The sequence below is a fragment of the Vipera berus genome, assembly GCF_964194415.1.
Source record: "Vipera berus genome assembly, chromosome: 1".
In the NCBI taxonomy this organism is placed as follows: domain Eukaryota; kingdom Metazoa; phylum Chordata; class Lepidosauria; order Squamata; family Viperidae; genus Vipera; species Vipera berus.
This window is the reverse complement of record NC_138202.1, coordinates 262,597,099-262,612,493: the sequence shown is the minus strand read 5'-3', so window position 1 is coordinate 262,612,493 and position 15,395 is coordinate 262,597,099. Positions and strand designations below refer to the sequence as shown.

The 15,395-nt window shown below is 48.0% G+C and overlaps 1 protein-coding gene across 7 annotated transcripts in view; it reads right to left on the bottom strand.

Moving 5' to 3' along the window:
* NCOA7 (nuclear receptor coactivator 7) overlaps window positions 1-15,395 on the bottom strand; it is a 69,681-nt gene that overhangs the window by 30,601 nt on the left and 23,685 nt on the right. For all 7 annotated transcript variants that reach the window (XM_081333205.1, XM_081333206.1, XM_081333204.1 and 4 more), the window contains one exon: window positions 1,299-1,378. In XM_081333205.1, the coding sequence (XP_081189331.1) occupies window positions 1,299-1,378 (80 nt within the window). The remainder of the gene's footprint in view (window positions 1-1,298; window positions 1,379-15,395) is intronic.

Below are 15,395 nucleotides of genomic sequence, written 5' to 3'. Positions count from 1 at the left end.
CCTAATACGTTTCCCCACCCCATAAGCACCTACATAAGATGATGTCCTACATAGCTTCTTATATATGTTAACAAATATTCCACACATGGAAAATCTATATTTTATATAAAATTGGGCTTTCATTTGCACTACTTGCAGGGAAACTTAAGTAACCTATGACAAAAACAGCTATTATTCAACTATTTGTGGAATCAACCTAATACTTCAAATAGGAATAGGAATAGAATGGTTCTTAATTTCTTACTTCGCAAAATAATTTCACTAATTTTTCAGCATATGTACCTGGAGGAAGTCCAAAGCTACTGAGCTCTGTTTCTAATTAACTGACATAAAATATTGTTCCATGAAAAACATGTTAAGAGTCCCTTGAAAAAATTGTTTCCTACAGCTGTTGTTTGGCCCAGAAAATACCACTAAACAACCGGAAAGGCAAACAGCACTTAGCAAAGTGGGTATTTTATTTATTTATTTATTATTTGATTTGTATACCGCCCTTCTCCCCAAGGACTCAGGGTGGTGAACAGTGACATAAATATCAAAATGCACAAATACAGAAATTGAAAACAAATTAAACCCTAATGCCCAAATGCAGAAGATAAGTTACATTAAAACAATAATTAAAACAAAACCCGTCAGACCAGACCGGATTGCTCAAACAGATAGGTTTTCAGGTCACGTCAGAAGGAGCGAAGGTCGGGAGCCATCCGGAGCTCAACCGGTAAACGGTTCCATAGGTCAGGCGCGCCCACAGAGAACGCCCTCCCCCTGGGAGCCACCAGACGGCATTCTCCGAACGGCGGCACCCTTAGGAGGCCCTCTCTGTGGGAGCGCACTGGGCAGAGGGAAGTTGACGCCGGCAGCAGGTGATTCCTAAGGTACTCCAGACCCATGCCATGTAGGGCTTTGAAAACTGGGTATGTCTAGCAGGAAAATGGTACAAATAGAAAAAAACTTAAAATGTTTACAGAAGCTACAATTCTGGTCTTCAAATGGATTTCATGCACTATCAGGGGAAATTGCACACACAGAGATGCAGGCGCGCGCACACACACACATGCAAACATACGTGCTCAGACACAGAGCACTCAAGAAATGACACATCATATGCGAAGTTGCTTTATTTTACATACTTCAGTTACAGTTAGAGAAAAAGATTTTCTCCCCTTATTAGCATAAAACTTTATTGTTAACGTGAAATTATTATATAAGCAATTTTGTGACATTTCAAGTATACAAGTTAGTGAAGGAGTGGACGTTTCCACAACTCCCTTGTCCAAAAATTCCTAATCAAGCCTTACCGTGTATTCAATTGTACCATGGGGTTTCTGAGAGATCATTTTTTTTTCTTTCTTCTCATTTGTTTTGGTTTGGCTATCATCTGAAAGAAAAACCAGAGCAACAATTATTAATATTGTTCTACATTTTTTGGTGATAATTTAGCACTACATGACAACAGGAGCCTAACCATGAATTTAAAGCAGAAATTGTAGCTTAACACATTGAGAAAAGCCCTTTTAACATTTGCAAGTTCAACAAGGATTGGCTGCATATTTCTTTCCAGTTATGTCAGCATGGCTCTTATAAACTTTCCTATCTTCCAAGCATTTTCCTCTTGCCTGGGGCTATGACATTCAACCAGCCACTCATCAGCAGACATTCTGATCTCTGCAAAACAGTAAGACTCAAGCTGAAACTGATCCTCAACAATATTTAATTTTTTAAAGAAGAAATACCGTATATACTTGAGTATAAGCCGACTCGAGTATAAGCCGAGACCCCCATTTTCACCCCCAAAAACTGGAAAAAGTTCGTGACTCGAGTATAAGCCGATCCGCCGTTCTGCAAGCCTCCGCCGCCAGCAGAGGCTCGATCCGCCATTTTGCAAGCCTGAATACACAGGAATACCCTGTGTGGCCGCGGCTCTCGGGGAAGCCCTGGCTGTCCGCTTCCTCGCTCCACGCTGCCATTCGGGGCCCGCGCGTTCCCCGGGCAAATCGCGGCGCCCAGCAGGCGAGGAAACACGCCCGCTCCAGTCGCCCCCCCTTCCCTCAGGAGACGGAAGCAAGTGACCGCCCGGAGCTTACCGAGGACTTGCGCGCGGCCGAGGCTTCGGTGCTTCCAGGATCGCGCGCACCTCTCCCAAGCCGCCGCCGTCCGGAGACCTGCCGAAGTTTGGGGAGATTTGGGGAGGTGCGCGCGCACCTCCCCAAACCTCCCCAAACGTCAGCAGGTCTCCGGATCTCCGTGCCTTGCCTGCCTGCTAATTTCCGCTGCAGAAAGAAGCAGGCAGGCAAGGCACGGAGATCCGGAGACCTGCTGATGATTGGGGAGGTTTGGGCACCTCCCCAAACCTCCCCAAACGTCGGCAGGTCTCCGGATCTCCGTGCCTTGCCTGCCTGCTTCTTTCCGCTGCAGAAAGAAGCAGGCAGGCAAGGCACGGAGATCCGGAGACCTGCTGATGATTGGGGAGGTTTGGGCACCTCCCCAAACCTCCCCAAACGTCAGCAGGTCTCCGGATCTCCGTGCCTTGCCTGCCTGCTTCTTTCCGCTGCAGAAAGAAGCAGGCAGGCAAGGCACGGAGATCCGGAGACCTGCTGATGATTGGAGAGGTTTGGGCACCTCCCCAAACCTCCCCAAACGTCGGCAGGTCTCCGGATCTCCGTGCTTTGCCTGCCTGCTAATTTCCGCTGCAGAAAGAAGCAGGCAGGCAAGGCACGGAGATCCGGAGACCTGCTGATGATTGGGGAGGTTTGGGCACCTCCCCAAACCTCCCCAAACGTCGGCAGGTCTCCGGATCTCCGTGCCTTGCCTGCCTGCTTCTTTCCGCTGCAGAAAGAAGCAGGCAGGCAAGGCACGGAGATCCGGAGACCTGCTGATGATTGGGGAGGTTTGGGCACCTCCCCAAACGTCGGCAGGTCTCCGGATCTCCGTGCCTTGCCTGCCTGCTTCTTTTGGGGAGGTTTGGGGAGGTTTGGGGAGGCAGGCTGCTTCGTTCCGCGGCGGAAAGAAGCAGGCAGGCCTCTGTCGCCGGCGGCTGGATCCGTGCTCCACAAGCCTCTGCCGCCGGCTGGATCCGCGCCCTGCCGCCGGCAGAGGCTTGCGGAGCGCGGATCCAGTGGGGGGGGAAAGCCCTTTAGCAGGATTTGCCTGCATGCCGGCGGAGGCTGGATCCGTGCTCCACAAGCCTCTGCCGCCGGCTGGATCCGCGCCCTGCCGCTGCGGAGCGCGGATCCAGCCTCCGCCGGCGGCGGAGGTCTAGGGGTAGTGGGGGGGGGCCCGCGGACATAGATGGGCTCAAGTGGAAGCCAAGCAGCCCTCCCGAATCTGGGCTTCTGGACGGAGCAGCCGGTGGTGCGTTTCAAAAAGCCAGATAAGGCAGACAGGGAGATGAAGAGTTCAACCGAGTTTCCTCTTTTGTTCAGGCTCCCCCGATCAGACAAAGAACTAGCCAGCGGCAGGTTTCTCCCCTTTTCCCTCCCATCTCTCTTCCCCCAACCCTTGGGTCCCACAGCAACTCACGAACTCCAGCCGCCCCTTCTCCTTCGAAAGGTCTAGATCCCGAGATAAGATATATACAGAAATATACATAAAGAGAGACGGACGCAGGCTGTTGGTTTCTCGCCTCATCCCACGCACGCACGAGGGGGAGAAACAACGCTCTGGGCGGCAGAGTCTTGGAGAAAGAAAAATCGGCTGCAGCCTCGGGGTAGGCTTCTCCGGGGGCGCCGCCGCGATTCTGCAGGGGCCAGGTAGGGAAAACTCGCCGGGGAAAACGGGTGCCGTTGCAGCGCCCGGCGAGTTTAAAAGCAGCGGGTGCAGATGCCTGAACAAAAGAGGAAACTCGGTTGAACTCTTCATCTCCCTGTCTGCCTTATCTGGTCTTTCAAGAGGAGGGTATTCCTTTCACTTCTTGAACTTTCCCAAAGACTTGCAAACTTTTCCAACCATTACTTCCAAGGATCTTTGATGGGGAGAGAAAGCACGGGTGAGCGATGGGGAGAGAAAGCACGGGTGAGCAATGGGGAGAGAAAGCACGGGTGAGCGATGGGGGGGAAAGCACGGGTGAGCGACTCCGCTCCCTCACCTCACCTCCGGGCCGGGCTTCTCGCCGGCGGGCTGGCTGGCTGGTGCTGGTCCCCGGGCGAGGAAGCGAGCAAGCGGGCGAGCGGCAGCGGCATTTTCGGGGCGGCACGGGTGAGCGATGGGGAGAGAAAGCACGGGTGAGCGATGGGGAGAGAAAGCACGGGTGAGCGATGGGGGGGGAAAGCACGGGTGAGCGATGGGGAGAGAAAGCACGGGTGAGCGATGGGGGGGGAAAGCACGGGTGAGCGATGGGGAGAGAAAGCACGGGTGAGCGATTGGGGGGGAAAGCACGGGTGAGCGATGGGGAGAGAAAGCACGGGTGAGCGATGGGGGGGAAAGCACGGGTGAGCGATGGGGAGAGAAAGCACGGGTGAGCGATGGGGGGGGAAAGCACGGGTGAGCGATGGGGAGAGAAAGCACGGGTGAGCGATGGGGAGAGAAAGCACGGGTGAGCGATGGGGGGAAAGCACGGGTGAGCGATGGGGAGGGAAAGCACGGGTGAGCGATGGGGGGAAAGCACGGGTGAGCGATGGGGAGAGAAAGCACGGGTGAGCGATGGGGGGGGAAAGCACGGGTGAGCGATGGGGAGAGAAAGCACGGGTGAGCGATGGGGAGAGAAAGCACGGGTGAGCGATGGGGGGGAAAGCACGGGTGAGCGATGGGGGGGGAAAGCACGGGTGAGCGATGGGGAGAGAAAGCACGGGTGAGCGATGGGGAGAGAAAGCACGGGTGAGCGATGGGGGGGAAAGCATGGGTGAGCGATGGGGAGAGAAAGCACGGGTGAGCGATGGGGAGAGAAAGCACGGGTGAGCGATGGGGAGAGAAAGCACGGGTGAGCGATGGGGAGAGAAAGCACGGGTGAGCGATGGGGAGAGAAAGCACGGGTGAGCGATGGGGAGAGAAAGCACGGGTGAGCGATGGGGGGGAAAGCACGGGTGAGCGATGGGGGGGGAAAGCACGGGTGAGCGATGGGGGGGAAAAGCGGCAGCGGCATTTTCGGGAGCAGCGGGTGAGCGATGGGGGGGGGAAAAGCGGCAGCGGCATTTTCGGGAGCAGCGGGTGAGCGATGGGGGGGGAAAGCGGCAGCAGCATTTTCGGGGGCAGCGGGTGAGCGATGGGGGGGGAAAGCGGCAGCGGCGGTTGTTGGGGGCGCAGCAGGCGAGGCAGCTTCTCTCAGCAGCCTGTTCCGAACGAAGGGACATTCTTTTTTTTGTTGACTGGAGTATAAGCCGAAGTGGAGTTTTTCAGCCCAAAAAGTGGGCTGAAAAATTCGGCTTATACTCAAGTATATACGGTACATGCTACTTTCTCCTTTATGCTAGAATACATGCCTAAGCAATACACGTGCTCAGTTACTTCTGCTTCTGTTAAATTCATTTCGCATAAGATAGAAAAGGCATAAATAAAATCACCCTAACAATGACAGCAGTAAGCAAATGGGGATAGCTGGAGACACTGATTACAGTATACTAACCCAGACCCCAACTACTGTTTATGCTGACTGGCTTAACTGTGGGTAAAAATATTTTCTAACCCTACTTCTTAAAATTTAGTGAAGTATGCAATCTTTCTAACCCAGTGGACAACGCTGCATTTTTTTAAGCTGTTTTGATTAATGGTTGCATGGTATGTAGCCAATGATCCTTTAAAAAGAAGGTGAGTTTGGTGAACTGAAGAGACAGTAGGCTTTGCAGAACCTTTACATATCTATATTTCTCCTTATTTTGACTTCCAAAAGCAGGGGAGGAAAAAGCACTGAATTTAGAGCAATCTAACGGTCACAGAATTGGTTTGAGTGGAACCCATGCTACCTCTTTGAACCATGGACCCACCCCTATTCTAAACTTATACAGACAAAGCCTGAAGCAACCGTTCTACAAATATCTTCTTTGAATTTGATTGGACTTGGGTTGATTGGACTTGGGGGGTCCAGGGATGGGAGGCAATTTAAGGGAAAAGTTAAGAGTTGGGGCTTTTGGCATGCAATTTCTCACTTCTGGCTATGTTGTTAGTTGCAAAATCGTGTCTGGCCCATCGTGACCCCATGGACAACGTTCCTCCAGGCCTTCCTGTCCTCTACCAGTTCTGGCTATGCACTACTGTAATTCACTTGACTTTTAATAAATCATATAGTACCTTTCTCATTAAATGGAGCAGTGGGCTAATGCCTCCTTAAGTAACACCAGCTGCCTGCAATTAGTGCAGGTTCGAGTCCCACCAGGCTCAAGGTGGACTCAGCCTTCCATCCTTCCGAGGTAGGTAAAATGAGGACCCAGATTGTTGGGGGCAATTAAGCTGACTTTGTAATAATGCCGCTTGGGGTGTGTGTGAAAGCCCTAATAAGCAGGCATATACATAGAATGAAGGCTACTGCTAAGCTTGTAAGCCGCCCTGAGTCTTCGGAGAAGGGCGGGATATAAATGGAATTAAAATAAAATAAATAAATAAATAAATTGTTACGTTGAGCTTTAAGCTGGGGCAGATCTGATATACATCCTGCATAGCAAAGCTTTTTCCTTTGAATACTTTATAGTCAGGTTTCATATGATCTTTATCTAGCTATTCCTACCAAAACCAACATCAAAGCACATATCACAGTCCATCTTCTCTACATTATCATAAACTGCAAACTGCAAGGCCAACATCAGCTAAAGAACTGGCAGCTGTGACTTCACATTGTTGTGAATAGACTGGAGTAATATCTAAAGAATTCCCTCAATATCTGGAAATATTGAATTTATCGGACATAAACAACCTAATTCTACAAAAAAAAAAGCCCACCCTACTGTGAACTGCCTACATTCTTAGACACTACATGGATCATTCTTTGGTTATACCTGTTGAATTATTAAGGTTCCACCAGTCTTGGACTGTGAATCAAAGTGTAGATTACCCACACATCATCATAATAATGAATAGGACAGGACAGGTCAGGACAGCCCAGAACAAGTTTGCTTTCAACTAGATTCTTGCCCAAGTCTCTTGCCAGATAATCCTGACCTGCATCAAAGCAAGCCAAATTCATGGAAAAATTAAAATAACCCATATAAACACAGAATTGCATTGTTCAGAAGATCAACTGACTCATTTTCTCCAAATCTGACAAATTTAGGCGAGGGGAAAGGATGTAAACCTATCCCTTCTCTATTTTCTTTCATTGAGGAAGCAGTAGAGGAAAGATCTATACAATGAATGGAGGAACAACAATAAGTGTCATTCTCTACTTTCTCAGTTGCAATATGACTAACGCCCTTAAAGGAGGCATGTCAAATTGCCAGCCCGCGGGGCCAGAGGCATCACGCCGAAACCGCGCCCCCCCCCATTGCCGGCAAAAGCTCCGATACATTGCGCAACATCACGTGATGCCGCGAGTTCAACATGCCTGCCTTAAAGCAAAGAAACAGCATAATTCTATGATTTTTGCTTCAGGCAATTCTTCCAACAGAGGTTTGTACTCATTTAGGAATTACCATGCATATTAATAGGCGATTCTCATATTATCTATATCTATAAGGCAGGGATGGGCAATTAATTTTTCCAAGCGGCCACAACAGAGACTGGACTGTTGTGGAGGCCTAAACCAATAGTTCACGGCTACGCTCCACCTGCAAGGCCACTCATACCGAGGCAGTGGTGGGTGACTGAGCTCGGGTCACCTTATGCGATGACCACCACTACCATCTCCTCAGTCTGGTCCAGGCGAGGGGGCGAGAAAAGCACTTTCTCTCTTCATCCTCACACAACCAGGAGTCCATTAAGGAGCACATGGGGATTGCACAGAGCTGGACCTGACTTGGCTGCTACTTCTGAGGCAAACATATTTGATTTCTAATTTTGAATTTATTTATTTATGTATTTATTATTTGGATTTATATACCGCCCCTCTCCCGAAGGACTCGGGGCTGTGTACAGGGCAATTAAAACACTATATACAACACATAATATACAAAAATTAAAATAAATTAAACCAAGTAGCCCTAAACAATAAAACACGTTCTAAAATTTAAAATTTAAAATCTAAAACCCCAATCCCTCAGTCCAGGCCGGCAAGTTCAAATAGCCAAGTCTTCAGGTCGCGGTGAAAAGAGCAAAGGTCGGGAGCCATCCGGAGCTCAACAGGAAGCTGGTTCCAGAGGGCAGGCGCGCCCACAGAGAATGCTCTCCCCCTGGGGGCCACCAGTCGACATTCCCTGACCGACGGCACCCTGAGGAGGCCCTCTCTATGGGAGCGCACAGGACGATGGGAAGTTAACGCTGGCAAAAGGTACTCCCGTAAATAATCCGGGCCCATGCCATTTAGGCCTTTATAGGTCATCACCAGCACCTTGAATCTCACCCGGAAGACAACTGGAAGCCAATGCAGTTCGTGGAGCAGAGGTGTTACATGGGAGTATTGGGGGACCCTCATCACAACTTGTGCGGCCGCATTCTGCACCAGCTGGAGCCTCTGAGTGGTATTCAAGGGCAGCCCCATGTAGAGAGCGTTGCAGTAGGCTAACCGAGAGGTCACGAGCGCATGGGTGACTGTGCGTAGGGCATCTCCAAATAGGGCCGCAACTGGCGCACCAGGTGAACCTGGGCAAAAGCCCCCCTGGTCACAGCTCCTATATGATCTTCTAAACTGAGCTGTGAGTCAAGGAGGACACCCAAGTTGCGAGCCCTATCGACAGGGGGTAACACCTCAACCCCTATAGATAAAGATGGAATAGAGTGGACAACCCGAGATGCCGGTATGCACAGCCACTCGGTCTTGTCGGGATTTAGACGAAGCCTGTTCCTCCCCATCCAGACCCTCCCCACCTCCAGGCAATGGGACATCACAGCGAGGGCATCACCGGGTTGATTTGGGGTGGAAATAAAAAATAAATAAAAATAAATAATAAAAAAGCACAAATGATCTCACCCAGCGGCTTCATATAGATGTTGAACAGAAGGGGCAAGAGGACCGACCCCTGAGGGACTCCACAAACGAGAGGCCAACCTCTGCCCCCCTGCCAACACCTACTGCGAACGATCCAGGAGGTAGGAGAACCACTGTAAAACAGTGCCACCCACTCCCAACCCCCTGAGGCGCCGCAGTAGGATACCATGGTCGATGGTATCAAAAGCCACTGAGAGGTCTAATAGGACTAGGAGAGAGGAGCAACCCCTGTCCCGAGCCCGCCAGAGATCATTCACTAGTGCGACCAATGCCGTCTCCGTGCTGTACTTGGGCCTAAAGCCCGATTGGTAGGGGTCCAGATAATCCACTTCCTCCAGGAACAGAGGAAGCTGATGTGCCACCACACTCTCAACAACCTTCACTAAAAAGCAAAGGTTGGAGACCGGACGATAGTTGTTCAAAATGGCAGGGTCCAGGGCAGGCTTCTTGAGGAGGGGCCTCACCACCGCCTCCTTCAAGGCGGCAGGGAAGCTACCCTCTCTCAAAGAAGCAGTTATTACCGCCTGGAGCCAGCCTCGTGTCCCCTCCCGAGCTGCATAAACCAGCCAGGAGGGGCACGGGTCCAATAAACACATGGTGGAACACAGCCTCCCCATGATCCTGTCCACTTCTGCTGGAGTCACAGGATCAAATTCTTCCCAAGTAATGTTCCCAAGACCGCTCGATTCCCCATCGTCAGACTCCGCCCAGTCGGAGTCCAGACCGGCCTGAATCTGAGCGATTTTATCCACCAGATATTGACTAAACTCCTCGGCACGACCCTGCAGGGGCTCCTCCCTCACCTCCTGATTCAGGAGGGAGCGAGTCACTCCAAACAGGGTGGCCGAGCAATTATCTGCGGACACGATGAGTAATTAGACTTCGCTGCCTCCATCGCTGCAAGATAAGACCTCGTAAAGGTTCTTAACCGCAATCAATCAGACTCAGACCGGCTGGACCTCCAACAGCTCTCTAGGCTCCGTCTCCAACGCTTCAGCTCCCAGAGCTCCATGGTGCCCGTCGGGATCTGCGCCGGGTCAGGGGCCGCATGGGAACAATGCGGTCGAGTGCCTCCGTGGCCACCCTTTCCCAGGCTTCCACTAAGGCATCGACCGGGCTATGAGCGAATATGGCAGGCACAGATCCAAGCACCTCCTGGAACCGTTCAGGGTCCATTAGGTGCCTGGGATGGAACCACCTGGTCGGTTCTGTAACCCCGCGATGGGGGGGGGCGAAATGGAAGGCCAGCCGAATTGACTTCAGGCAGGCCATATAGAGGCAGTCGAGGGGCCAGATGTGGCTCAGGGGGCGTAAAATGCCCAGGTCTGCTGTAATGTAAAGTAGGGTAATATTAAAATAGCTCTCTTTGGTTTTCAACCCACACCCAAATGAGCACACCAACAAGCTGTTTGAATGGCAGTCTGGATAAAATGGAAGTCTGGATAATAATGTTTCAGCTTAAAAAGAGATATGAAAGAGCTTTTGTCCAGTCCAGCATGCTCTGGTCCCTTCCTTCCTGGCAAAGAGACAGGAGGTGTTCAATTAATTAGGGTTTCCCATTTGGTCTGAATCAGGAAACAAGAATAACAGTATCAGAACAAACAAAGATGTTTTGCTGTTCAGTTATCAGCATGAAGAGCCAACAACTTTCTCTGTAAATATAGATCTCTGAAGTCAGATCTAGTATATTGAACAGGTTTTTGTAATCTGAAAGCAGTTGAACAGTTTGGATCCTCTTCCAATCACAAAAGCAACACTTCAATGTTTTTTATTTCATTAGAATTTGTTTGTTTGTTATTTCATTTGCATTCCACTTTCATTATTTTTATAAATAACTCAAGGTAGCAAATATATTTCACACCCCTTCCTTCTTCTACTTTCCACACAACAACAACCCTATGAGGTGGGTTGGGCTGAGAGAGAATGACTGGTCCAAAGTCACCCAGCTGGCTTTCATGGCTAAGGCAGCACTTGAACTCATGGTCTTCAGCTTTCTAGACCAGCACCTTAATCACCAGACCTAACTGACTCTTTTATCCCACCTTTATTATTATTTTATAAGTAACTCAAGGGGGCAAACATATCCAACATATCTTCCTCCTATGTCCCCCAAAGCAACAACTGTGCGAGGTGGGTTGGACTGAGAGAGTGAAGGCCCAAGGAAAACCAGCTGGCTTTCTGGGGGACCAATCATTGGGACTAGAGCTCAGTCTCCTGGTTTCTAAGCTATTACTACACCAAACTTTGTTTTATAGAAATACATTATAAAGCAATAAAGAAATGTTAGAGTCCAAAGAAGAAAAAAAAACCCTACAAATTTATCTATATTATCTACCTACTATATTATCTATATACTATTATTTTGACAGAAACTACGTGAGACATGAGGTTTTGCTTTGGAAGTTCCTCTCTTCAAGCTTTGCCCATTATTGGACAGACCCGTATGCCCGAATACTGCAAAGCTCTACAACAGACATGTCAAACACAAGGCCCGGGGGCCCAATCCGGCCCGCGAAGTGGTTTCATGTGGCCCATGAAGCCATCCTGGAAATAGTGGGGGAACGGCCCCCACTGCCTTTGCCCTGGCCCAGAGACCCTCCGCCTGCCAGAGACCGTCAGATCTGTCCCACTCCTGCCCAGGCCCCCATAGGCACCCATGATGCGAACGATGTAGAGCTGGCCACGCCCACCCAGTAGGCTATATGCACTCTAGCCACGCCCACCCAGTAGGCCATGCCCACCCTGGCCATACCCACCCGGCCCCCTGAGGGCAACCGCAATGCTGATGCGGCCCTCAATGAAATTGAGTTCGACACCCCTGCTCTACAATATGCAGCACCAGACATAAACTGTTAAAAGCTGAATTTAATTTATGCTTCATATTTATTTTAGGACTGAGTCTCATAGTCTGCAAGCTCGAATATATCACCATCAGCTCTTTCAGCAGATAGCATTGCTGGCTGAGGACTTCTGGGAGTTGAAGTCCACAAGTCATACAAGGGCCAAGTTCTAGATTATTAAATTGTACTAGATTACTAATTTGTACAGGAGGAGGAGGAGGAGGAGGAGGAGAAGGAGAAGGAGGAGGACGACGACATGGAGATGGAGACGACTGCCGGGATGCAGCCCCACTGAACACAAAAGGATTAGACAGAAGGCTACCAGAGATGAGAGAGGGAAGGTGGTATGAGGCCAAGAGCCAAGAATCCCTTTTCTCCTGGGATGTGCATAAGGTTTCTTGGAGGTAAATAAGAAAGGAATAAAAACAGGAAGCCTGCTACTTTGCTTAAAAGCTCTTCACCAGAGGGACAGAAGACCAAGGAAACACTGGTGCAAAGAGTTCAAAAATCACAGTACTGTAACCTAGGGAGTAATTGGTTGCTGCGTAGTATAAGCAATGAACCTAAGCTCTGGGGCTTAGGTTATATGTAACAATCTGGACATTTTAGATTAGTGAACAAACCATGATTAAAATGTGCGCCTTCGTATAATGCATCAGCCATTCAAAATCTGTACAGCCAATTCCTTATTATTATATTTTAAAAGGCTCTCCAATGTTAGTTTAGGGAAGTATTTGTGTTTGTTTGACTCATTCACTGCACTCACACTTTTCACACAATCAAACCAATAAATAACAGTCAAGATCAAGGATAAAATAAGCCACCCAATAATACAAAGACCATGAATGAGCATCAAAACAATCACAACATTAGAGCAAATGAATCACAAAGCAAATGGAAAATAAATGGGGAAAACCACTGAAAGCAAAATTGGCATGGCTATTGTGGAGAGAAAGCTAAAGAATGAAAATAGAACATATGCTGAACATATTCTGATTCTTCTTTAAATGTGGAAAAGAAGAGATCCTACACAGACAGACTAGGGAAGAAATTCTAGCTCACTGGCGCTACAGTATTACAGTACCAAAAGGCCCTAGTCCAGGGGTCAGCAACCTGAAACAGTGAAAGAGCCACTCGGAACTGGTTCCCTCACAAAAGGAAAAACTGGGAGCCGCAAAAAATGTGTGCACATGCACATACATGCGCGCATGCGCAGAACAAGGTTTGACTGAAGAGTGGAGCCAAGGCGAGATATGCACCTACCCTGCATATTTGAATTGATTGGTTGAACTTTTTTACTCCCCCTTTTTTGGGGGAGGGGACTGCACATGGCAGAAGACTGGGAGCCGCAGGAGACGGCTGAAAGAGCCGCATGCGGCTCTGGAGCAGCGGGTTGCAGACCTGTGCCCTAGTCCTAATCAATCCCAGACAGGTTTATTTTGCGCAGTAGAAAGAAAAGTTTGTTGTTTGCAGAGTATAAGCTCTTAAGGAACAACATAGGGAAGAAGACATTATTTCAAGCACAAGGGACCTGAGCTACATTAGGCCTTATCAGTAATAACAAGCTCCTTGAATCTGAGGAGTTGGAATTAATAAAATGAATCCAACAATAGGCATGTATTAGATTTCTAACTCACTGATAAGAGATTTTGCAGATATGAAGTGGCAACTCCCATTTATGCAGATCATAATCCAGGTTGGGTAGAAGAACTATTGTACTAAATTAACATGATAAAACTATTAATAACTTATTAATAATTATTTTACAATTATAGTACTATTATAACTATTAAACTAGGAATTAAAGAGCTTCTTCCAAATCAGCTTAATCTCTAATGCCTCCCTATCTACAAGTCTGGGAGGGTGAAAAGAGTATTAATTATGTTCGTAACTGCTTCAAAGAAGATCAGAAATCACTTATTTAAATATATTTTCTATCTTACTTTTTTCTAAATAAATAGAATCTGTCACTACCTCCATTTCTTCCCCATCTATTTGCCAGGAATTGAGAGGGCCGGATGCCATGATCTTGGTTTTCTTAATGTTAAGTTTCAAGCCAACTTTTGCACTCTCCTTCTTCACCTGCAACAAGAGGCTCTTTAGTTCTTCTTCACTTTCTGCCATTAGTGTGGTATCATCTGCATATCTTAGGTTGTTGATATTTCTCCGGCAATCTTAATTCCAGCTTTTGATTCATCTAGCCCTGCCCTTCTCATGATGTGCTCTGCATATAAGTTAAATAGGCAGGGTGACAGTATACAGCCTTGCCGGACTCCTTTCCCAATTTTATTTATTTTATTTTAATTCCATTTATATCCCGTCCTTCTCCGAAGACTCAGGGCGGCTTACAAGCTTAGCAGTCCAGCCTTGCCGGACTCCTTTCCCAATTTTATTTATTTTATTTATTTTATTTTAATTCCATTTATATCCCGCCCTTCTCCGAAGACTCAGGGCAGCTTACAAGCTTAGCAGTCCAGCCTTGCCGGGCTCCTTTCCCAATTTTGAACCAATCAGTGGTTCTGTGTCCAGTTCTCACTGTTGCTTCTTGACCCGCATATAGGTTTCTCAAGAGATAAATAAGATGGTCTGGTACTCCCATCTCTTTAAGAACTTGCCACAGCTCATTGTGATCCACACAATCAAAGGCTTTAGCATAGTCAATGAAGCAGAAGTAGATGTTTTTCTGGAACTCCCTAGCTTTCTCTATGATCAAGCGTATGTTGGCAATTTGATCTCTAGTTCCTCTGCCTCTTCGAAATCCTGCCTGTACTTCTGGTAGTTCTCGATCCACATACTAGCTTGTAGGATTTTAAGCATAACTTTACTAGCATGTGAAATGAGTGCAATGATGTGATAGTTTGAACATTCTTTGGCACTGCCTTTCTTTGGAATTGGAATGTAAACTGATCTTTTCCAATCCGTGGCCACTGTTGAGTTTTCCAAATTTGCTGGCAAATTGAGTGTAGCACTTTTACTGCATCATCTTTTAAGATTTTGAATAGCTCAGCTGGAATACTGTCACCTCCACTAGCTTTGCTGTTGCTCAGCTTTCATAAGGCCCACTTCACTTCACATTCTAGGATGTCTGGCTCGAAGTCAGTAAACACCTCATCGTGGTTATCAGGGACGTTAAGCTCGTTCTTCTATAGTTCTTCTGTGTAATTTTTCCACCTCTTCTTAATCTCTTCTGCCTCTGTTAGGTCCCTGCCATTTTGGTCCTTTATCATGCCCATTTTTGCATGAAACGTTCTCTTCATCTCTCCAATTTTCTTGAAGAGATCTCTGGTCCTCCCTATTCTATTGTTTTCTTCTATTTCTTTACACTGTTCATTTAAGAAGACTATCTTATCTCTTCTAGCTATTCTCTGAAATTCTGCATTCAATTGGGTGTATCTTTCTTTTTCTCCCTTGCCCTTCGCTTCCCTCCTTTCCTCAGCTATTTGCAAAGCTTCCTCAGACAGCCATTTTGCTTTCTTGCATTTCTTTTTCTTTGGGATGGTTTTAGTTGCTACCTCTTGTACAATGTTGCGAACCTCCATCCATAGTTCTTC